This window comes from Leucoraja erinacea, chromosome 5, assembly GCF_028641065.1.
Source record: "Leucoraja erinacea ecotype New England chromosome 5, Leri_hhj_1, whole genome shotgun sequence".
Classification (NCBI taxonomy): Eukaryota; Metazoa; Chordata; class Chondrichthyes; order Rajiformes; family Rajidae; genus Leucoraja; species Leucoraja erinaceus.
In genome coordinates this window covers 27,374,821-27,398,731 of record NC_073381.1, presented here as the reverse complement: position 1 = coordinate 27,398,731, position 23,911 = coordinate 27,374,821, and the positions used below count along the sequence as shown (strand labels likewise).

At 43.8% G+C, this 23,911-nt stretch overlaps 1 protein-coding gene across 1 annotated transcript in view; it reads right to left on the bottom strand.

The window, feature by feature from the left end:
- LOC129697066 (lysophospholipid acyltransferase 2-like) overlaps positions 1-23,911 on the bottom strand; it is a 128,634-nt gene that overhangs the window by 69,285 nt on the left and 35,438 nt on the right. Inside the window, exons 2-3 of the mRNA XM_055635281.1 lie at positions 22,354-22,499; positions 402-479 (exon numbers count right to left, since the gene is read on the bottom strand). Of these exons, the coding sequence (XP_055491256.1) occupies positions 402-479; positions 22,354-22,499 (224 nt within the window). The remainder of the gene's footprint in view (positions 1-401; positions 480-22,353; positions 22,500-23,911) is intronic.

Sequence of the window (23,911 nt, the reverse complement as noted above, 5' to 3'; positions counted from 1 at the left end):
CTGTATCTCTAAAGTCTAAAGATGCAGGCATTGGGAAAACCCAGTTACCAACTTTTAGGGTTTTGCCAACAGTAAACACTCAAATATACTCCTAAGCAGCATGTAAAGGCACACATTTCAGAAAATTAATGAACAAATTCGTTCACCAATTTAGAAAGGGATCTTTGTTCTAGTTTTAAAAGCATGTATTTAATAAAATGAATAGATCCTATTTAAAAATACTATATCAAAGCTGACCTGTCTTCGCCACCTGGTACTCTTCTCCAAAGCAATCTTTGTTACTGACATTCAAGTCATGTTATCTGTCGAGGGTTTGGCTGGCACGGCACCATAACTGCAATACTTTTATTTAAAATAGGTTTTTACAGCTGTTCATAGGGAACTTTCAAAGAAATACTTACTTATGCATGTGTCCAGCCCCAACAATGATCATAATGTAGTAACAAATTCCACTCTGAAGAAGAAAGTGCAAAGCATACCTAAAAGAAAAATAAAGCATAATGGTTAATAGAGTCATAGAGTCAAAGAGCAATAACAAAAACATTGAGTCAGAGCAAAGAACAAGTTGGCATCGCCATTATTAATGACACCTTGGAACAACAGGTTTTGTTTTTAAAGTACATTGGAAAATTTGGCTGCAAACAAAACTGATCAATTCAAGATATTTAATAGGAAAAACAGAATGCAGGAAAGCACAAACATTTATAAGGGTTGAGGCAGATCCATTAAGCCGAGCTAACAATGGTCTATTCTCCATTTTCCTTGAACTGCATCTCTTTTGATCTCTTACATTTCCTTATCTTTATATCTCCCTCTCCCGACACTGTCTGAAGAAGGGTCTCTACCCAAAACATCACCCATTCCTTCTCCAAAGATGTTGCCTGTCCCGCTGAGTTACTCCAGCATTATGTGACTATCTTCAAAACAAAATTAACTTTTTTTCTTAGTAACGTCCACCTATGAAGCAGATTCTCCATAAAAGCTTATTTTTTTCATTCCTCCATCCTTGGATTGTATTTGCTGTCACACTATGCTGTCTTAAGTGGCCAACATTGAAATTGATTCAGATTTATTTATTGCACATTGAAAGTGAAATTTACCTCTTGTTATTTTAGCAATGGTTCAGCCAGGGGTAGATTATTTTGTTGCCCTACCTGAATATAATGCACCGAGTTTCGTTAGCAATTTTATGAAAAGCATTTTGTTTTATTTAATAGTTTCACTTAGATGCTCTACGCAAGTTTTGGTGCCATGTTCTAATTGAGGATTAAAGCATTTAAAAAAATGCTCTCACTATTCAGGTCATATGCTCTCCGGCATTTCCTTTAGCTCACTGTCTTTACTTTCAAAACACATCATCGCTCTTCAGAAATCTCTTCCCGGTTAGTCAACAACACTTAGAAAAACGATCATGTGTCCCCTTTAGGCAGTATGGAGGCAGAGAATACAGTTCGATATATCCCACTTAATTCCATGCTCACACATGCCTCATTTTTTTTTTCTTTTCCCAAATTTGGATTGTTTTTTTCTTGAGCTCCAGAGGCCGAGAGGAGACACGATAGAAATATTAAATTGTGAGGGGCATAGGTTAGAGTGTCAGAACCACTTTCCTTACGGATGGTGGTGGAGGCAGATATGATAGCGGCAATTAAAAGGCAAAACTATTTACCTCAGTCTATCTCTGATCTAACTTTACTGGCTTTATCTTGCACTACACATTATTTCTTTATCATGTATCGTGCACTGAATGGCTCGATTATAATCATGTATTGTCTTTCCGCTGACTGGTTAGCACGTAACAAATGTTTTTCACTGTGACAATAAACAATAAACTAAAGTAACTAGATGAGATTAATTTATCATGGCATCATGTTGGGCAAGAGACACAACTGGCCAAAGGGCCAGTTCCTGTGCTGTACTTTTCCATGTTCTATGTGTAGGAAGAAACTAGAGATGCTGGTTTAAACCGAAGAGACACAAAAAGCTGAAGTAACTAAACGGGTCAAACAGCATCTCTGGAGAAAAAGAAGACTGAAGGATCTCAACCCGCAACATCACACATCTCTTTTTTCCAAAGATGCTCTTTGACTCCAGTTACTCCAGCTTTTTGTGTCTATTTTCCATGTTATATGTTCCCCTCAAGGCACTCATCAAACACAGAGCTTTGTTCCCAGCAATTCAATCTTTTTTTTTAAATCACTGCTCGCACGAAATTCCAGCAGTCTGATCTTTTTAGATCCCTAGGAATACTCGGGGCAGTACCAAGAGAGTACCAGTGCCAGTGTTGGCCTGGCAGCAGGGGCACTTGCTGTCATTAGCACGCAACAAAAGTTTTTCAATGTCCCTTCGGTACACGTGACAATAAACCAAACTAAACTAAACTGAATCCATTCAACAGGAAAACAACATTCCCATACTTCTGTCGATGGATCACATACAGAGACTGGAAGCCGGGCCAAGGACATTCTGGCCAGATCAGCTCCATAAGCAACCTCGACAAACATTCACCAGCTCTCCACATGGTAAATTGGAACCGATGGGGAAAACAAGACATCTGGAGAAGTAAAATAGGTTGTCAAAAGGGCAATTCTTATTTATTCCCATCAAATATCATTGATTAAATGGTCCAGACACTGCAGTACAACTGCAGGAATTGTACAGAGCAAAGACAATGTAGAAGCTCAGTAATGACAGAGTGAAACAAATGCACTAAAGGGCCTGTCCCACTCGGGCGTTATTTGTGCGTCATTTAAGCGACATAATTTACGCGTCACGACGCATGACGCAACATCATTTACGCGCCACAGGTCGTGACGCGCGTGTGGTGAGACGTGGTGGCATAGGCAGTGACACAGTCGCCCCAGGATTTTGGGATTCACGAAATCTTCGCGCTCCACCTATACGACGCACAAATGACGCCCAAGTGGGACTACCCTCAAGTCAATGCAGGTGGTGGTGACGCCACAGGTTCAGAGGGATTTATTATCTACAGCTCTGAAATGTGAACTGTAAATTCATTGATAGAAAAAATAATTTAATAAATATGACGACGGAGACATTGATAAAAAGGAACATAGGAACATTTAGGTCATAAACAACTGTTTCATGGCCTGTTCCATAGGCATGGTTTAGTTGTCAGCTGTAAAAATAAAGGGAAAAGACACGAGAAGGATAGTCAAAGAGCTAACTGTACAGGTGCACAACCTTTTATCCGAAGATCCAAATAACGAAAACCTCCGAATAGCGGACATTTTTTCAGTCCTTGAAGAAAGGTCCTTGAAAACGTTCACCGAGGGCGGCCCGCAGAGGTGACAGCGGAACCTCCGGTCGGTCCTCGAAGAAAGGGGAACTAAATCCCCATTCATAAAAGAGAAGGTGAGGGTATATTACGCGGGAGGGTTAATAATTGTCAATATGCTGTTGTCTGCCCGCTGAGTTACAAAGTTCCCACGGTAGACTCACGGTACACAGTCTTGCGTGGGAACTTTTTAACTCAGCGGGCAGGGAGCAGCAGATTGTCGCTCCCTTCAGTTTCACCCCACCTACACCCCTCTGCTTCCCAGCCATGTATGTGACCCCTTCCCTCCCCTCTCCAGGTCCCCGCCCATTGCACCGCCGTGGGGGCTTTGCACTGTCTTCAAGTCAGCGATGCCAGCATACAGTGCCAGTCACCGGACACGTCAGGACCAACGGGACACCGACCCCCAGGCCCACTGCAAGCACGGAGATCCCAGAGACCCACAGCCAGCAGCAGCCCAGCCCCGTTCCAACTCCAGAGGAAAACTGCAAACTAGCCGGAGACATCAGGACCACCAGAAGCCGCTCCCCGATGGGCCGCTACGGCGACAAGTGGCAGTTCGCCCACAGCCCGAGCTGTGCCCCCTCATCGGGACACCGACCCCCAGGCCCACTGCAAGCACGGAGATCCCAGATCAGCAACTCCAGCCCAGCCCCGCTCCAACTCCAGAGGACCACGCTCCCCGTATGGGCAGAACCTGATGGTGTGCAAGGTAAGGTACGTCTTGGTCTTGGGGTCGCGCAGCTCGGGCTGTGGGCGAACTGCCACTTGTCGCCGTAGCGGCCCATCGGGGAGCGGATTCCTCTGGAGTTGGAGGGGGAGGGGGGTATTGTGCTGTTTGATCGCCCCCTGCTATCCCAGGGACAGGGAGACAGACGTTCACCGAGGGTGGCCCGCAGAGGTGACAGCGGAACCTCCGGTCGGTCCTCGACGAAAGGGGAATTAAATCCCCATTCATAAAAGAGAAGGTGAGGGTACATTGCGCGGGAGAGTAGGAATCCCAAGACAAAGTTGAGTGAGCGTTCACCGAGGGTGGCCCGCAGAGGTGACAGCGGAACCTCCGGTCGGTCCTGGAAGAAAGAGGAACTAAATCCCCTTCATAAAAGAGAAGTGGAGGGTATATTGCCCGGGAGGGTATATCGCCTACCTGGAAGATACCGGACATTTTTTCCAGGATGTCGTCTGCACACCAAAGCTCACGTTTGGTGCCAAACGCACGTCGCCTCTGGTGCACACGGATATAAGAGTGTGAAAATGTCGCCTTAGGCCGTCTAAGGGCATGTAACCCCGCTAGGGTGACATGAGTGCGAGACGTGATTCAATGCTGCGGTCACATTTACAAATTCAGGAATTCATTCAACACACTGCATTTCATTCAGACATTTATTCTGCAAGAAAAAACTACATTGAAGACTCAAACTCGCGACCGAGGAACTGCCGGGATCAAGGCGCAAACTCGCGACCTTGCGGATATGAGCCGAGCACTCTACCACTGAGCCAGCCATTAAAATCTATGCAAAAAAAATTCCATTCCGAATTACGAAAAGTGTCTGGTCCCAAGGCTGTCGGATAAAAGGTTGTGCACCTGTATCAGTTCCGTGGAAAAAAGTTGAATTTACTCAGGATTTGATCATCACCGAGATCTCCAGTAACCCCCAAAGTCTCGAATACAAAAAAGATGTGGGTAAAATAATTTTTTTTAAGCAATCTGGAAAGGCAGCTTGTAAGGAGTAATCTTTGCTTTGTATCTGAACCGGTAATAATGAGCAGACAGGAGATTCTAAAGGAAATACTGTCAAATTAGAAACTTGTGGTCAGGCCCTCTCATAGATGAACTGAAGCCCAGGCCAATTTCAATTTTAGAGGCCCCCAAACCAAGATCAAGCAGAGGCCCCCAAATCAAGATCCCTTTGAAGCAGACAGGCATGAGGCCCATGCCAAATGGCAAATCGCACTGGGCACTTTCTCCCTCGCTTTGAATTGTGGGAGATCTGGCCACCATTGCTGTCTGGTCGCTGCCTCGCCGCGACCGCTGAAAAAAACGCAGAACCACTCCCTGACCCTGGATCTGGAGTAACTCCCTGGAGTAACTCTTGCTTCTGGTTTCCTGGTCCTCCATAAACATTCTAAATGGAATTTAAACTGGAGATGCTGGAGGGCTGAACAATAACAGCCTATTGCATTTGATATGTTTATTTATTGTGTATATATGTTTATATATATATACTAGACCAAGTGCAGACCTGTTGGGTCTGCTCCCCCAATGGTGTGATCCCCCAACCCAATATTCCACCATGCACCCGTCTCCTCCATTGGAACTGAGTCCGTTCCCAAATGCAAGATTGCAGCCCTCCCCTGCCTGCTGCAGCAGTGAAAAGTTCAGTGTTCCTCTCTTGCAACTTTGTTTCGAAGTGTGTTGGAAGCTGACATGTAAATGGAGAAGCCTGTTTATTTTTGAAATACTTGGGGGTGGGTGGGGAGAAGGATTTGATTAAAAACATGTACTTCAACACGACGAAATGAAATGAGGAGCGGATACTTAGAAAGAAAAGCGAAATCTCTACCGAAATGGAAAATATCTCGGAGACTGAGCGTCTGGATTGGGCGTGGCAATGAATCAAAGGAAGAAATGCAGCCGACAGCCGTACATGCAAATGAATCCATTCCGATTGGACATCTGCGAGCATCGGCCATTCCGATTGGACATCTGCGAGTATCGGGCACGAATCAAAAGGCAGGAAGGGATCCGTACTGCAGGCGGACGGACGGATTTGAGTTTTATATATATAATAGAAGATATATGGTCTATGGTATATAAACACACTGAACCTGTATCTCCTGTTCTGTATTATGTTTACAGATTCTGTTGTGCTGCAGCAAGCAAGAATTTCATTGTCCTATCTGGGACACATGAGAATGAAACTCTCTTGACTCTTGACTTGGACTTAAGCAAAAAAGGGTTCTTGGGGGAAAAAAAAGATACCTTAAATTTAGTTGCGTCTGGTTGGGTGAAGAACTATGGTAGGGTGAAGACAATTCCATGCTTTAATTGTGCGGGGGAACTCCATGGTGCAGCCAGCAACTCTGGATAGAAGAAATTGGGTGACGTTTCGGCTTGAGACCCCTCTTTAGACTCCCTCTGGTTTTAGTGTTTTTAGTTTAATTTAAAGAAACAGCGTGGAAACAGGCCCTTCGGTCCACCAAGTCCATGCCCACACACACCACACACACATGCACACACCCACACACGGGTCTAAAATAGGTTTCTGCACACCTTTGGAATGTGGAAGGAAACAAGAGAACCCGGAGAAAACCCATGCGATCAAAAGGAAAAGGAGCAGACTCTATACAGACTGCACACATATTCAGGATCAATACGGGTCATTGGTACTTTTAGGCAGCAACTTTATGGCCAATGTACTGCGTCATAATCTTGAACTGAATCAAAACATGCAGTAGCTGTAAAGGGGGACATACCGTCACTTAGAGATTTAAAACTGAAAATGGATATTTTCTTTTTTGTTAATAACCAAAGTTATTAACGTATAATTTTTTGTGTGTTGGAAACCAAAATATAGTGGCACAGCTGGTAGACTTGCTGCCTCACACGTCAGAGATCTGTGTTCGATCCTGTCCTCAGGCACTGTCTGTGTTGAATTTGCACATTCTCCCTGCAAGCGTGTGGGTTTGCTCCCACATCCCAAACACACATTGGCGTTGTAGGTTAAATTGCCCCTAATGTGTAGGGAGTGGGTGAGGAAAATGGGATAACAGAACTTGTGTGAATGGGTAGATAAAAATGCTGGAGAAACTCAGCGGGTGAGGCAGCATCTATGGAGCGAAGGAAATAGGCGACGTTTCGGGTCAAGACCCTTCTTTAGTCTGATGTGAGGGTGCGGGGGTGACGGGAAGAAGAAAGGAAGAGGCGGAGACAGTGGGCTGAGGGAGAACTGGGAAGGGGAGGAGAAAGGAGGGATTACCTGAAATTGAACAAGTCAATGTTCATATCGCTGGGGTGTGAACTGCCCAAGCGAAATATGACGTGCTGCTCCTCCAATTTACGCTGGGCCTCACTCTGGCCATGGAAGAGGCCCAGGACAGAAAGGTCGGATTCAGAATGGGAGGGGGAGTTGAAGTGCTAAGCCACCGGGAGATCAGGTTGGTTATTGCGAACTGAGTGGAGGTGTTGTGCGAAGCGATTGCCAAGCCTGCGCTTGGTCTCACCGAGGTTGATCATACGCTGAATAATCCAACCACATTTTTGTTTGGAAGTGGAAAGAAATAATAGAAATTGCATTCATTGCAACGTGTAAAAAGAGTTGAGATACTGTATTATAATTTTGCTGCGTGTCATTGTGGTATATATCATGTCTTGATTGATTGAATATGTTTAGTTTGTGACTTTACTTGAAGCAGAAATAATATGTGAATGCTTCATTGAGCATAATTCCGACTAGTAACTATGCACTTCGTTCGAGCACATTATCGCACGCATCATGCAATAAATGACCACCTAAACTGTTATTTGGCAAATTAAAAACGGCCAAGGTTGCCCGGCTGACAACAGGGGAAAAACATTAAGTGAGAGCCCTGCAAGGTGTATAATATTTTTGACACTGTCATAGGCCTTTCTTACATATGCTGTCACAACGCACTGTCGTCTCTAAACAACCCTTCAGTAATTTTCCTTGCCCTCCATTTCAGAATGGTAGTGTTTTAAGCCAATAACTCGACACTAGCACAGGCAATAAATAAATAAATGAAAAGCGCAGCTTTCCAGCCCCTTATCTCATTGGCCACGCTTGGCTGCAAATCGGTGTCAATCTGGTGGACCATTTTCCTCTAGTCGTGGGGGTGGGGGATTGGAAGAGGCCGCACAAGTGGAGCAGCTTAGGGCCTCTCTTCATCTAAATCCGGCCCTGGGGCAGGTCCTGTGAGGAATTGTGCGGGTACAAAATACGTAAAGTGTGGCTGAATGAGCAAAGATTTGCGACTTTTATGCATCTAAAAAAGACTTGAATGGCAGAGGATTGATAGTTATTAGAGTTTAGCGACTGGTATTAGATCACAAAGGAATTGCATGTATTAGGATGATAAGCTCTGTGCCCAGTCACAGCAGAAAGGATAAATAGGGCTCCAGAAAGGACTTTACACTATTACAAAGGGTTAGGTTTCACACGGATAAAATGGCAATTAATGATAAAGACGGCACGATAAGAAAAAAGGGAGGAGATGAAAATGCTAAGTCATGATAAATGAAAATAAATATTCGATCAGAAAAAAAACATTTAAGGTCTAAAGTATCTGATAGATTTTCTACTCATAAATTGTGATAAGGCTAAAGGCTACAAAGTGAAAAAAAAACACCTTTAGGATACACAAGTATACAAGGCAGCAGTTATTAGAGGGCCCTTGCAACAAGCTGGTCCATATACCCACCACCCGCTGTGTGAAAAAGTTACCCATCAGATTCCTATTAAATCTTTTCCCCTTCACCTTGAACCGATGTCCTCTGCTCCTCGATTCCCCTACTCTGGGTAAAAGACTGTGCCTCTTCACATGATTTTGTATACCTCTAGAAGATCTCCCCTCATCCTCCTATAACATGGTGCCCAGAACTGAACACACTATTCTAAATGCAGTCTCACCAACCTCCCAACTTCTGTACTCAATACTCTGACTGATAAAGGCCAAAGTGCCAAAAGCCTTTTTGAAAACCTTATCTACCATTGACCTTTACTCCTAGATACCTCTGCTCTACAACACTACCCAGAGGCCTACCGTTTACCGAGTAGACCCTGCCCTTGTTCGACGTCCCAAAATGCAACACCTCACACTTCTCTGTATTAAAAACCTTATCAACCATTCCTCTGCCCACCTGGCCAATCGATCCAGGTCCTACTTTCACAACCATCTTCACAATCTGCAAAACCACTAACTTTTGTATCAGCAGCAAACTTGCTAATCTTGCCCTGTATGTTCTCATCTAAATCATTGATGTAGATGACAAACAGTAACGGGCCCAGCACCGAACCCTGTGGCACACCACTAGTCACGGGCCTCCATTCTGAGATGCAACCTTCCACCATCACCCCCTGCTTCTTTCCATGGAGCCAATTTGCTATCCATTCAGCTATCTCTCCTTGGATCCCATGAGATCTAACCTTGCAATATCCTGCAATATCCTCGGATATATCTGATCAGGCACCGGAGATTTGTCTACCTTCAAACACGACAGTACCTTCAGTACTTACTCGATGGTAACACTGACTGCTCTCAAGACACTTCCAGTGACTGCTCCAATTTCCTCCGTCCTACTGTCTTTCTCCTTGGTAAATACAGCGTAGAAATACTCATTGAAGACCTTGCCCATCTCCTGTGGCTCCACACAGAGGTGACCGCTTATATTCCTGAGAGGTCCCACTCTCTCTCTCTAGTTACCCTTTGCCCCCTAATGTATTTATACAATCTTTTGGGATTGTCGGTAGAACTAGGTAGAAACAAACAACCTGGTTAATACACCGAAGGACACAAAATGCTGGAGTAACTCAACAATCAGTTTGAAAAGGGTCCTACCCCCGAAACATTACCTACCCACATTCAACAGAGATGCTGCCTGACCCGCTGAGTTACTCCAGCTCCTTGTGTCGTTTCACCTTACAAGAAATAGCCAACGGTGCGGGTCTGCACCAACGAGTCCTTCTTCACCAGCTGCCGCACCGTCCGATTGACACAGTTGTTGTAACGGCTGACGTTTTAGCCCCTGACCGGCAGCACTTTCTTCAGGCCACCGCCACCAACAGGATGTGCGGTCACTGTGAGGTCCATCCTCTCTCTCTAGCTACTGCTTCTTCTGGTCAGTCCTTCCCCGGCAAGTCCTTACCGGACTCGCCGACAGTGTCCAGGGAGAAGGGGAGGAGGCAGTGGTGGACGGGGAACGCCGAGTGGTCAACATGATGACTGACAAGAACAGGTGGCAGCTGATGGGAGGGGAGGGAGCCTCACGGCGACCAAGCCGAGACCCGTCGGTGGCAGTAGCCTGAAGACAGTGCTGTCGACCAGTGGCTACAACAGCAGTTTCAACTGGACGGTGCGGCAGCTGGTGACGAAGGATTCGCTGGTACACCTTGTGGAAGATATCAGCAACTCGGCCAGGAGATGCTCTGAACCGCCTCCCTCCTTCTCGATCGCCTTCCCAGTGTCGCTCCGAATGTGTGTAGGAAGGAACTGCAGTTGCTGGTTTACATTGAAGATAGACACTAAATGCTAGAGTAACTCAGCGTGAGGAAATATTATATAATAAAACTGCTCGGATAATGACTTTCATATAAGCTAGGTAATTTGCAAGAGAAAAGCATAAGGTCTTCAGAAACACATGTCCCTGCAAGAAATAAAGTACAAAGAAACACACACGGGGAACATAACAGATGAAACAAAAAATAGAAACGCTAATCTGAACATGCAAAGCTTCGTTTATTGCTTTGAGGCAATTATGGCGCTGAAAGAAATTGTATTTCGTATAATTTTGTGTTCGGAGAGTGGCTTGCTGAATGGGGCCTCTTCTCAGGTCAGAGGTAATTTGCTCTTTCTCTATGGCACATTCCTGAGCTCCGGTGTGACATATAGGGCATCATTAGTGACAGCACACACCCTGGACACTGCCTCTTCACCCCCCCTGCCCTCAGGAAGACGATACAGGACACTGAGCGCCCGCACGACAAGACTAAAAAACAGCTTCTACCCTAGAGCTTTGACACTGCTGAACTCTATCCCCCTCCCACACTGATTCCCCCCCCTCTCTCACACACCCGCCCATACTCCTATATGTTTATAGTCTAATTTTTTAATAGTTATTTTTTAAACGTACTTTTATACTCATATTCCTGTGCAGCTGGAGGACTGCTCCAACAAAATGTTGTTGTCTTGTACAATGACAATAAAGAATATTATTATTATTAGATGGGGGTTTATGGTTGTTTATGCTGGGTCCGAGACAGACCCCAACGCTGAAATGTAATAGACCCTGTAATTCAGCTTTGGCGAAGTTGAATTGTAATTAGGTTGAGATAAGGGATTGGATGCGTGTGGAATGGAGTACAGTTGCTTGGAGAGAAAAGAATCAGATTGATGGATATGTGACCTTCGTATGTTTATAGAAAGTCGAAGAAGCGACTGTGCTTTGAGTTAATGGTCTGAAGCTGTAATTTACCCTTTGTTCTGTAATGTTTGTAAGAGGCCTTGCAGATGAGATTGGAATTCCATCTCCCAGAGATAGCAGGAGAAGGGGAGACTGTAAGTTAGAATGAAGCTGTATCCTGGCACGAAACACTTACCTTCAATTAAGTTGACAGATTTACGACCCATGCATGCTGGGAGTTGGGAGGTGTGTGTGGGTTTGGAATTAAACTTACAAAGCTGTGTAATTTGGCGAACATCATATAATTAATGTTTGTAATACATAGGTAATAGTATTTTAAACTGTGTAAAATTGTAGTGAAACCATGTATGAAATGTATTGTGTCTAAGTAGGATTGTAAACATTAGACCTTTTTTAGATTTATAGAGATATCTTTCTTCTTGGTATGAAAAATGTGTTTTGTTTCTATGACTTGTGTGATTACTGTATTATATGTGTATCTTATATTTTGAGGCGTGGTCTCTGATAATTGAGCCTACTGGGGTTTTGCTTTGTTGAAATAAAATGATTTTAAACAAAGTTAAACCACAGGCAAACGAGGGTTGTAAAATGAGGCCAGAGAAGGGGAGTCGTGTGACTGCTGTTGTAAATCACCAGAAGGACTCAGATGATTGGTTACTAGTTTGTCATACCCTCTGTATCAGAAATGTCATACCTATATAATGCCTTGAATTTGATAAGCAGAAAAAAAGTTGTCTTAAGGGGGAAAATAAAAATCAGCATTGGAAGAAAAACCTATTTGTATGTAACTTACCCTCAGCACTTGTCTCTTAAGAAGGCACTGCTCGTCATTGGGAAGAATGGAAATGCCAGGTTTGTGAAGGGTTCTGACCCAAACAGTCACCTCTGCATGTTCTCCAAAGATGAGATGTTGCCTGACCTGTTGAGTGGCTCCAGCACTATGTTCTACACACAATTCCAGCATCTGCAGTTCCTAACCCCTCCAAGTTTGCTTTAACCATCTTCAGTAATTCAGTCTTTATGAAAGCAGGGCGATTTGTTAAACTTCCTCTGGGAGGGGTTGGATGGGAATGGAGTTAGGAAGGAACTGCAGATGCTGGTTTAAACCAAAGATAGACACAAATGCTGAGGTAAGCGGGACAGGCAGCATCCCTGGAGAGAAGGAATGGGTGACGCTTCGTGTCGAGACCCTTCTGTCTGAAGAAGGGTCTCGACCCAAAACATTGTCCATTCCTTCTCTCCAGAGATGCTGCCTCACCCACTGAGTTACTCCAACATTTTGTGTCCACCTTTAGTCAGAAGTAGTCAGTTCAAAGAGGAAGGAGGTAGACATTAGCTTGCTTTACATACAAGGGGGACTGATTGGTATGAATGTCACTCAGTGGAGGAAGGGAATACAAGTCACCATTTTGTCTTGTATGCTGGCAGTTCTTTGTGATCATGGATTTAATTTTTGTCCTCAGTATATAATCCATTATCACTTGTTGGAAAACATTCCTTCCACCCACTGTCCACCATGTGGAGGAAGCTCAAAAAAATAAATAAGAATAGGCTATTCAGCCCCTCCGCCATTCAACACTGCTGATTTTTACCTTGCATTACTTTCCTGCGCTTAATATAGTTCAAACCCCTTAATATACAAAAATCAATTGATCTTTCTAAAGTACACGTATTCTGGTATTTTGGCATGCTGGGGACTTTGCAGGTACCAGACTATCAAAATTTAGTTTAGTTTAGAGACACAGCAAGGAAACAGGCCCTTCAGCCCACTGAGTCTACACCGACCCGCAATCACCCATACACTGGTTCCATCCTACACACTGTGGACAATTTTCAGAAGTAAATTAACCTACAAACCTATATGTATTTGGAATGTGGGAGGAAGCCAGAGCACCCAGAGGAAACCTGAACGGCTACAGGGAGAACATACAAACTCCGTACAGACAGCACCCAGGATCAAACCCGGGTCTCTGGTGCTGCAAGGCAGAAACTCCCATCACTGCACCACCCCAGTGTGAGATGCTTTCACATTATCAGGTAATGTTTTATTAATATGCCAAAACACTTAATTTACACTGTGTTTTAAAATGTAATAAAGTTGCCATAGTAAAGGCCAATACAAACTGGAATGACAATGTCTTCTGGCTGGGTATTTTGCAGCCTTTTGGAATAAATGTGGAATGTTTCAACCAAAGATCTTAGAGCGGAGCAAGATGGTCCACTCCACGATAAAGCCGTAGTAGCTGATGGGTAATCTTCAGCAACATTCCCGTAACCGGTTTCTGTCATGGCAGTGTCCACATCTACAAGCGGAGCTCCACTATAATTTGCTCGAATCGCCAATGTGGGCGACCCAACCCGTCTTCAGGTTCCAATGAAAAGTGAGAAAAAAATGTATTACTTTCTGTCGTGTAGTGAAAATACTATTTAGCCTGCCCGATCTCTCCCTTTAGCTCAGATAGTCGGGTCGTTGCCAGGACTCGACTATCTGAGCTATCAAGTGGGAGAGATCAGGCAGGCTAAACAATGCCATTTCTTTCAGCCTCTCACACAAATTCAACTGAACATCTGGACCAAAGATGGTAGAAGGGACGATGATCTTTGATCTAGACTCTGTTGCACTTGTGCAGCTCCCACATCTAACGGAGCAACGACATGCCACGAGGAGCGCACATTAAAGCCTTAATTTCCTTCCCAATGTATGATGACTGTAGCCATATACATATAACCACATACAATTCTATTCTTATGATCCCAACAATGTATTATATTATATGATAATATAATATTTTTTACTTTTATATTAATGTCTCTGTTAATGTCCAGCATCCTAATTGCTTCATTAATTGTTGTCAACCTGCCCCACCTCCTACAAGGATTTATGCAGATTTGTTCTTGTTGTAAGGCATGAATGCTAGTGTGAGAAGATTTTAGTATGCTCTTCTACATTTAAGATAAAATGGCATATTAGAGGAAAAATGCGTATTCAATATACATGTCTCTCCCCCCCACCCCTGAAAATAGTTTTTGCATTTAAGTGATATGTCATCCATTCTGCAGGTATGTAGCTATAATCAAATTTGTTCTTATAAATTAATCCTATATGATATTCTTATAAATTAATCTTATAATAAGATTGTTCTTATAAGTTAATCCTTTATGATATTTTCTGTCATTTCAGATGTCGACAGTGGGACTACGGAGTACTTGTCAAGACTTGTCACCAGAATACTCATCGAAAAGATCTCCTACACCGAACTACGCAGTACTTGTCAAAGAACTGCGTCATTGGTTAGCTGATATTCGAAACACTGCAACCCTGAATATCTTGCACACAAAAATGTCAACTATATAAATCTGTCCATGAATGACAGAAATAAAAAGTGTTATCCTTGTTTATGAATTTCGATGTTGAATTATTTTAAATTGAGTGGGTTAGTGCATAATCCATAAATCACAATAATAAGCCAAAATGTGCCTATGTTCCTTCCACAGCGTGTGGGGAATCCGGCTCTGATCAGCACGGCTGGGCTGCCAGGGGTAAAGTTGCGGGGAGGGCAGGAGTGTTGAGAAGGAAGGGGTCGGGGAATCATGCCAGCAACTCACTCAATCTGCAGTTGAAACCAAAGATCTTAGAGTGGAGCAGGATGGTACACTCCTGCAAAATTCAATGGACTGATGTGTAATACGCAACGCAGCGTAACTTCTGTCATTTCAGTAAACCCGATATGACTTCAGTTATGCCTCTCGCAGTGTAATCAGCGTTGTGGGGGAATAGTTTGGTGTTTTTTTATGTTTTAGATACATTTTTTTAAATTTTATTTTTAAAAAGGCTAGTGTCCTGTGTTTGAATTGATTTTTGTATTAAACTTGCACTCTGTAATTCATCTAATCCAATTGTTCACAACTGCTTGTATGCACCCATAAAGGCATATATTTTTATATATTTTTATATATATATATATAAGATCTATGCTTATATATATAAACTATATATATATATATCTATATATATATATCTAATTTCTATACACACATTCTAGACTAAGATCTTAGTGCTTTCAACTGCAGGTAAACTGCTCTCGCATCGTTTTCTTCTTTGCATCACGTACTCATCTAATTTCTATACAATGCATTCCTAAAGGTCAGCACTAGTGCTCCTTCTCACCTCATCGACCTTTACCCATCTCCATATGGTTTTAGTCTTGCATTCCTCCCTTCATCTCAACTCTTCTCCAAGCTATGAGGAGGGGTCCCCGATCTAAAAGTCTTGGGTCCTTCCATTGCTGGACATTGAGGAGCAGGGTCTGGTGGAGACACCTCAAACAAAAGAAGGCATATCACCCGGTGGGGGGGTGGCTTGGCATAAAGATTGTTTGTGAACATTATAACTTTCTTGAATTAATAGATGCTGGGAATGTCGAAGGGGTTTCTGCACTGTTCGTGCTTTGTATGCATTTTTTTTTCTGAATAAAGTTTATTTTTGAAATTTAAAAATTGATTGGTTTGTCTTCCCACTGACATTGCTCATCTGGTTGAGTTCTTTCAGCAAATTCTGTTTCAATATTTGTTTAGTATTTCAATTAAATAAACGCCACAATTTACTCAGTTATGATAGGTCATTTCTCAAGCCTCGTAAAAACAAAGTCACTGGTCAAATTTGCTTGTAATGCTAACCAATATTGCACAAGGTGTGGTTGGGATATAATTTATTAGTCATACAACTGCAGCACTGCATACACAAAATACTTTTGGAATCGTTGGCAATAAATGTGTCACTGTTACAGCTCATTTCTGCATTCTGAACTGGGAAATGAACAATGTTGCCATCCTTGAATATGCATGATGAACATACAAAATTTAATCAAAGTTAAGCCTGTTTAAAAAGACTAAGTAGAAAAAGTGGCCCAAAACATCCTAAGTGCTTGTAAAACATTATTGCTGTTTATCAGCTGCAGAGGTCAGTGGAAAGAACACAGTAAAAATGTTCCAAGGTGCTTCACAAGTACTCGATTGATTGAAAGATACAGCAAAGAAACAGGCCCTTCAGCCCATTGAAACCCTGTTAACCTCAGTCACCTGTTCACACTAGATTTATGTGTAGAAAGAACTGCAGATGCTGGTTTAAACCAAAGATGAAGGGTCTCGACCCTAAACGTCACTCATTCCTTCTCTCCAGAAATGCTGCTTGTCCCGCTGAGTTACTCCAGCTTTTTGTGTCTATCTTCACACTAGCTCTTTGTTATCTCACTTTCTCATCCACTCCCTACATCCTATGGGTAATTTGCAGAGGCCAATTAACCTGCAAACCCCACACATCTTTGGGATGTGGGAGGCAACTGGAACACCCAGAGGAAACACAGTCACAGGATAATGGTGCAAATTCCATGAAGCAAACACCCGAGGTCAGGATTCAACCCAGGTCAAAGACCAGACTAAAAAAGGGCTGTGACCCGCAACGTCACCTATTCCTTTTCTCCAGAGATGCTACCTGACCCGCTGAGTTACTCCAGCATTTTGTGTCTATCCAGGTTAAAGTCAATATACAGTGTTAGTGCAAACAGGACTGTGTGTAGAGTACTGCTGCAGCCTATGAAAACTGACGAAGACAAAAAAATAAGCACAGTGGCTATTTTATTGAGCTAACTATTTAAGATGCAAGAGATAATTTATATGCAGAAGAAAATGGGTAAATCAGAAAATGAGCTAAAAATAACCAAACTGGGTGTCTGCCAGTATGCCGAATGATGAAAAGTAGTGAAAAGATAAAACATAAAGACTACTCTAAACTGTTTACAAGCTGATATCACTGTTAGTTTTCTATACTATCCATATCATTTCACTCTACAGACATTTGCTATAATTAATTAATACCATTGAATATTCACCATAACGCTACCCGTAATTAAACTAATGCAATATGTATTGTATCCAGTAATTAGATACCACAAAACATCTTGAAAATGTCTTTAATAAAATGGATGGATGAATTTGCATGAAGTCAGATTTTCACAAGCCATGTTATCTGTTTCCCCGAGGAATTCCTGCATATACAAGAATATAGCTCAGATACCACGTAAATCTTCTAAGCCAACAGTACTTGTCCTCCCCATGGTAACTAGACATCTGACAGCGAGGATTGAATTGATGATTAAAAATCGGTTCACCCACACTAAAGCAGCGTGTAAGCAGCGTGGTGAAGTGGAAAGTGTAGTTATCTGACACGGATGATAACATCTCTGAGGAGGAGAAGTGGTCAGAAACAAAGTTTCCAGAACAGAATTTCTTCAATTGACAATCTATGACAGAACCGTATCCATATTGAGAAGTCATTGATTTCCTCTTCTCATTCTTTTTGCAGTTCAGAAGTTATAGGAGAATTAGGTCATTTGGCCCATCAAGTCTATTTCACCATGGCTGATCTATCTTTCCCTCTCAACCCCATTCTCCTGCCTTCTCCCCATAACCCTTGACACCCACACTAATCGACAATATGTAAATCTCCGCCTTAAAATATTTGCTGATTTAGCCTCCACAGATGTATGCAGTAATTAATTCCACTGATTCACCACCATCTGACTACAGAAGGTTGAAGGTAGTCTGGCCTTCTTTCAGGTTCCGACATGTTGCCAGACAGAACAGCACTGTGTACTTACAGTAGGTGTGGGACAATCCAGTACCTCAATGTATAAGCTATCACTTCTGAGTCATTGTTTTAATTTTTTTTTTAATCTATAAAAAATGTAAGAAATGCAATCAGTACACATTTTTCCTTACATTCATTGTGCCAGCAAAACACGACCTAGGGACAGATGCACCTTGTCATCATGTTCCAGACTTTCCTGCTTATTGTCATCCAAAAAATTATGACATCGAAAATAGATTCTGGGACTGTTTGCAGTTAGTGGCCATCAAGTGGTTTTGTCCAACACACTCAGGATCGCAAATCTTATGAATCTTTTTCTATAATACTTTTCTCCAAATAACATGCCAAAATCTGAATATTCATATTTCATTATTCCATAATGCATGTCATTTGTTTCCTCATGAGATTGACATCAACATGCCATGACATTTTCTTTCACGTATATTGCATGAAGTCCAAGAGGTTATTTTTATACACAGGTTCGAGTTCACAGCTGGAAGGACCCCAATGCATGGCTTTTCCACAGAGAGTCATTACGGCAGCTGAATCAAGCTTCACTGTGTCATAGAGCACTAAGGCCTGGGCCCTGGAACATGGCAATCGGCCTCATTTGATTACATCCAGCTTCTTGTACTGGAGAGCCAAAATATTTTGGATAGACCAAAGGGCTCCTTTCTCTGAAATAATAATCTTCCAGCAGCCCCAACAAGTGCTGGTGGAAACACCCCGTCATTACAAAGTCCTGTGTTTCGTACGTGTATGGGATAAACCTGGATAGTAATTAGTGCATCCCTTGCAAGACCCTTTTGGCAAATTCTCATTCCAGAAAGCAAGCAATAAGTGCCGATATGGACACGTTTTACCCACATCCTAAACTGTAAATGGTGCTCACTTAGTATATCAGCCACTAGGGGCGCTGCCCTGGCAGCAGCCTCTACCTACGTAATTTCTGATGTAATTTCTATCTTTTTTATTATTTTTAGTTAGTCCAAAGTCTGTTTTAGGGGGAAACTTTTACTTTTCTATGTGGGGGAGGGGGGCAGGGTAAGGGGGAAACCGTTTCTCAGTCTCTTCCTGGCGGGGACGTGACTATTTCTCCGAGTCGCGTCCTCGCCCCCCACCTCGCGGCCTACCAGCCGGATCGGAGCGGCCTTTCCTGCAGGGGACTGGAAACCGGACCAGGGCTGCTACAGCGGCGGCGCAGCGCTGGAGTCACCGCGGAGCGGGCGATGCCTACCTGGGTCGCCGTTTGGAGCTCCGGAGCGTTGGGCCGTTGCTCCAACATCGTGAAGCTCTGGTGCGGAGAGCTTCCAACGCGGGCGGCGCTGAACAACACCGAGGAGTCCTGGGGCACCTTGTAGATGGTCTCCAGCAGCAGTCTCCACCCGGTGCGGCCTACGGACCTTGGAAGCCGCCGACTCCGGTAGGAGGGTGCCGACTCTGGTGTCCACGCCGCTGAGGACGTCCCGCAGCCCCGACGTCGGACTGGTATCATCCCGGCGTGCGGTCCTGGACATCGGGCCGCCCGTAGCTGCAACTGCGGAGGGCTTGGGGAGACCCTGACCACGGGGAACAGTGGGGGAAAGAGACTGACTTTGGTGCCTTCCCACACAGTGGGAAACTTTGGTTCTGCTGTGTGGGGATGTTTTGTGTTAAATTCTATAGTGTGTTGAGTCCTGTTTATTTTTATTGTATGGCTGCATGGGAATTCATTTCACTGTGCCATCTGGCACACGTGACAATTAAATTTATCTTGTATCTTGTATCTTGTATTACATAGAGGGAGACACAAAATGCTGGAGTAACTCAGCGGGACAGGCAGCATCTCTGGATAAAAATAATGGGTGATGTTTCAGGTCGAGACTCTTCTTCAGACTAAATCTGAAGCATCATCCATTCCTTCTATCCAGAGATGCTGCCTGTCCGGCTGAGTTATTCCAGCATTTTGTGTCTATCTTCGTGGTGAACCAGCATCTGCACTTCGCTCCTACACATACTATATTACCTGTGTAGGAAGGAACTGCAGATACTTGTTTAAATCCAAGATAAACACAAAATGCTGGAGTAACTCAGTGGGATAGGCAGCACCTTTGGAGAGAAGGAATGGGTGACGTTTCGGGTTAAGACCCTTCTTCAGACTGATGTCAGGGGAGTGGGCGGTACAGAGATAACATGTAATCGAACTGGTCAGATAACTGGGGGGGGGGGGGGGGGGGGGGGGGGGGGGGGGAGATAGTGAAAGCAAGGGCTATTTGAAGTTAGAGAAGTCAATGTACATACTGCTGAGATGTAAGATGCCCAAGCTAAATATGAGGTGCTGTTCCTCCAATTTGCACTGGGCATCGTTCTGACAATGGAGGAGGCCCAGGACAGAAAGGTCAGTGTGGGAATGGTAGGGAGAGGTAAAGTGCTGAGCAACCGGGAGATCAGGTGGGTTCAGGCAAACTGAGCGGAGGTGTTCAGCGAAACGATCGCCGAGCCTGCGCTTGGTATCGCCGATATAACGGAGTCCACACCTGGAACAGCGGATATGGTAGATGAGGATGGAGGAGGTGCAAGTGAATCTCTGCCTCACCTGAAAAAACTGTCGGGGTCCATGGACAGTCGAGGGTGGAGGTAAAGCGACAGGTGATGCATGTCCTGCGGTTTCAGGGGGAAATACCTGGGGAGGGGGTGGTTTGGGTGGGAAGGGACAAGTTGACCAGGGAGTTGCGGAGGAACGGTCTCTGTGGAACGGGGTGGAGATGGGAAGATGTGGCTCGTAGTGGTATCCCATTGGAGGTGGATTATGTGCTGTATGCGAAGGCTGATGGGGTGGAAGGCGAGGAGAAGGGGGACTGTGTCCCTGTTATGAATGGGGGAGGGGGAGCAAGAGCGGAACTGCGGGATATAATGCCTCATCTATAATGGAATAGGGGAACCCCCGTTCCCTGAAGAATGAGGACATCTCAGATGATCTGGTATGGAACACCTCACACTTAGGCGCAGACGCGGCGTAGACGGAGGAATTGGGAGTAGGGTTACGAGTCTTTACAAAAAGAAGGGTGGGAAGAAGTGTAGTCAAGTGGAGTCAGTAGGTTTGTAGTAGATGTCTGTCAATAGGCTGTCTCCTATGATGAAGACGGTGAGATCAAGAAATGGTAGGGAGATGACGGAGATGGTCCAAGTGAATTTGAGTGCAGGGTGGAAATTAGTAGTAAATTTAATGAAGTCACTGAGTTCTGCATGGGTGCAGGAGGCAGCACCGATGCAGTCGTTAATGCAGTGGACGTAGAGATCGGGGATAGGCCCAGTGTACGCCTGGAACAGTGATTGTTCGACATACCTTACAAAGAGGTAGGCATAGCTAGGGTTAATGTGAGTGCCCACAGCTATGCTCTGGATTTGGAGGAAGTGGGAGGAGTCGAATGAGAAGTTGTTGAGGGTAAGAATTAGCTCTGCTAAGCGGAAGAGTGTTAATAGACAGAAATTGGCTGGTTCTGCAGATGAGGAAATAACAGAGGGCTTTAAGACCCTCCTGGTGGGGAATGGAGGTGTAGAGTGACTGAACATCCATATTAAAAATGAGGTAGTGTGAGCCTGGAAAATGGAAGTCATCGAATAAATACTATATTGCCTGGTTGCCCTCGGGTTTTTCTGACTATTGATAATGTTCTAAAGTGGGTGAAATAACATGCCAAATAACATAATAAATAATGTGAAACCTCTGCTTTGTTCATTAACTTTGAGAAAAATACTTGCTAATGTCAGAAGCAATCATGCACCATATTGGGTCTCGGCAACAAAAGAGCACATAACCAACAAAATTCCCACCTTTGCCAGAAACAAATATGGGTGCTAAATTAAAAAAAAAATTAATGTCAAGACATGGAGGCGGAGTTTATGTCAGGAGAATAATTACTGTCATAGGTTCACATGCTACCTTTCAATTGAAGATCCTGACAGGCTGTTAAGCACAACAAAACCTCAGACTATCTTTGATCAGACTTTATTGGCTTTATCTTGCACTAGTCATTATTCCCTTTATCATATATCTGTGCACTGTGAATGGCCCGATAGTGATCATGTATTGTCTTTCCGCTGACTGGTTAACGCGCAACAAAAGCTTTTCACTGAACCTCAGTACGCGTGACAATAAATAAACTAAACCAAACCAAAACTTACACAAGTGAACACATGGGTGGAGAGAAATACCATTTCTTCTTTAGGTGGGATAACGTTCAAATTGTTAACCTTAAATGCAATACTTACCATCCAAAGCAGAACAGTGCAAGGTAAAGTCCCAGAAGCGTGGCAACAGCATGCCTGACATAGCTGCTCGTTTGACTTGGGTGAAGATAAAGTCGAAACCATACACTTGCAAGCAGCGCAACCAACTGACACACTACAAAATTGACCTAGAAAGAGAAAATGTAGATTGAATATGCTATGCATATCAAAAATCAGAACATTTAGTGTCAAAAAAACTTTACAAATTAATTATTTATGTATTAATTGTATTCGCTACAATTCCACTGGCTTAAATTTGAATAATAATCTATTGTAATCAAAAATAATTTTGGTTGTCTTCCAAATTGTGGCAGGGACCAAACCAAGCCGGTATGCAGTTGTATAGGGCTCTGTTGAGACCACATCTCGAGTATTGTGTCCAGTTTTGGTCTCCTAATTTGAAGAAGGACATCCTTGTGATTGAGTAGGGCGCGAAATTAACGGTTGCCCGGGTGACACTGACTACTCAAAGGGCCGCGGGGCAACCGAGTAATTTTGCCTGGCTTGGCAACCAGATACTGGTTTGTACCGAAGATAGACACAAACAAACTGGAGTAACCGGGTCAGGCAGCATCTCTGGAGAAAAGGAATTTTGGGTCGGCGGTGATGGCTGTATTGCGTGGGAAAGATACTAGGTGCGGGGTGAGGAAGGGTTGCAGCGAATGACGGGTCCCGAACAGCGGCAGCAATAGCGGCTCCATCACCTCCTCCTCCCGCACCCCGCCCGCCCTGATAAGGGGACAGACAGACAGACAGACAGACAGACAGACAGACAGACAGAGACACACACACACACACACACACACACACCCGCTACGCAACCGTGCTGGTCAACCAAGCTCCAACTCAGTCAGGTCACTGCCACCAACACAAATAAAATAGATTATAGCCCACAACCTCGCTCTTCACGTGCCTGGAAAACTTCAGTGTGTCAGAGTCTACCCTTCCAATTCTTGGTTTCCACGCCAGTCTATTGACGTGGCTTCACATTGGCCCAGGCTGCTCTGATGTCAGCTATCTAATATTCCTCCTACCACTGGACTCTCCTCATTTCTCCTTTATCCTTCATTTGTCACCGTCTCCTCCTTATGTAAAAGAATATGTGTGTTATGATTGTGTTTATAGTTTGTTTGGTTGTTTTGTTGTTTGTCTTTTGCACAAAAGTCCGCGAGCATTGCCACTTTCATTTCACTGCACATCTCGTATGTGTATGTGACAAATAAACTTGACTTGACTTGACTCCTCTACCTCCTCCCTCGACTCCATCCAGGGCCACCAACAGTCCTTTCAGGTTAGACCCCCCCACCCCCCCTTGTTACATACAAGAAAATAGAATTCAAAATTTACTCTAGACTCAACAATGCACAATTTAAGATAATCACCCATTCTATTATTTAATCTCGAATTCACGGTCTTTTATTTGCCTCCTCTTGTATTTTCAGGTTTTATTTGTCTCTTTCACTGCCTCAAGATTTGGCAGAGCAGAATAACCAGTCAAGCCAGTTTGTTAATTGAAGGCTTAACACCTTTAAGTTGCAGC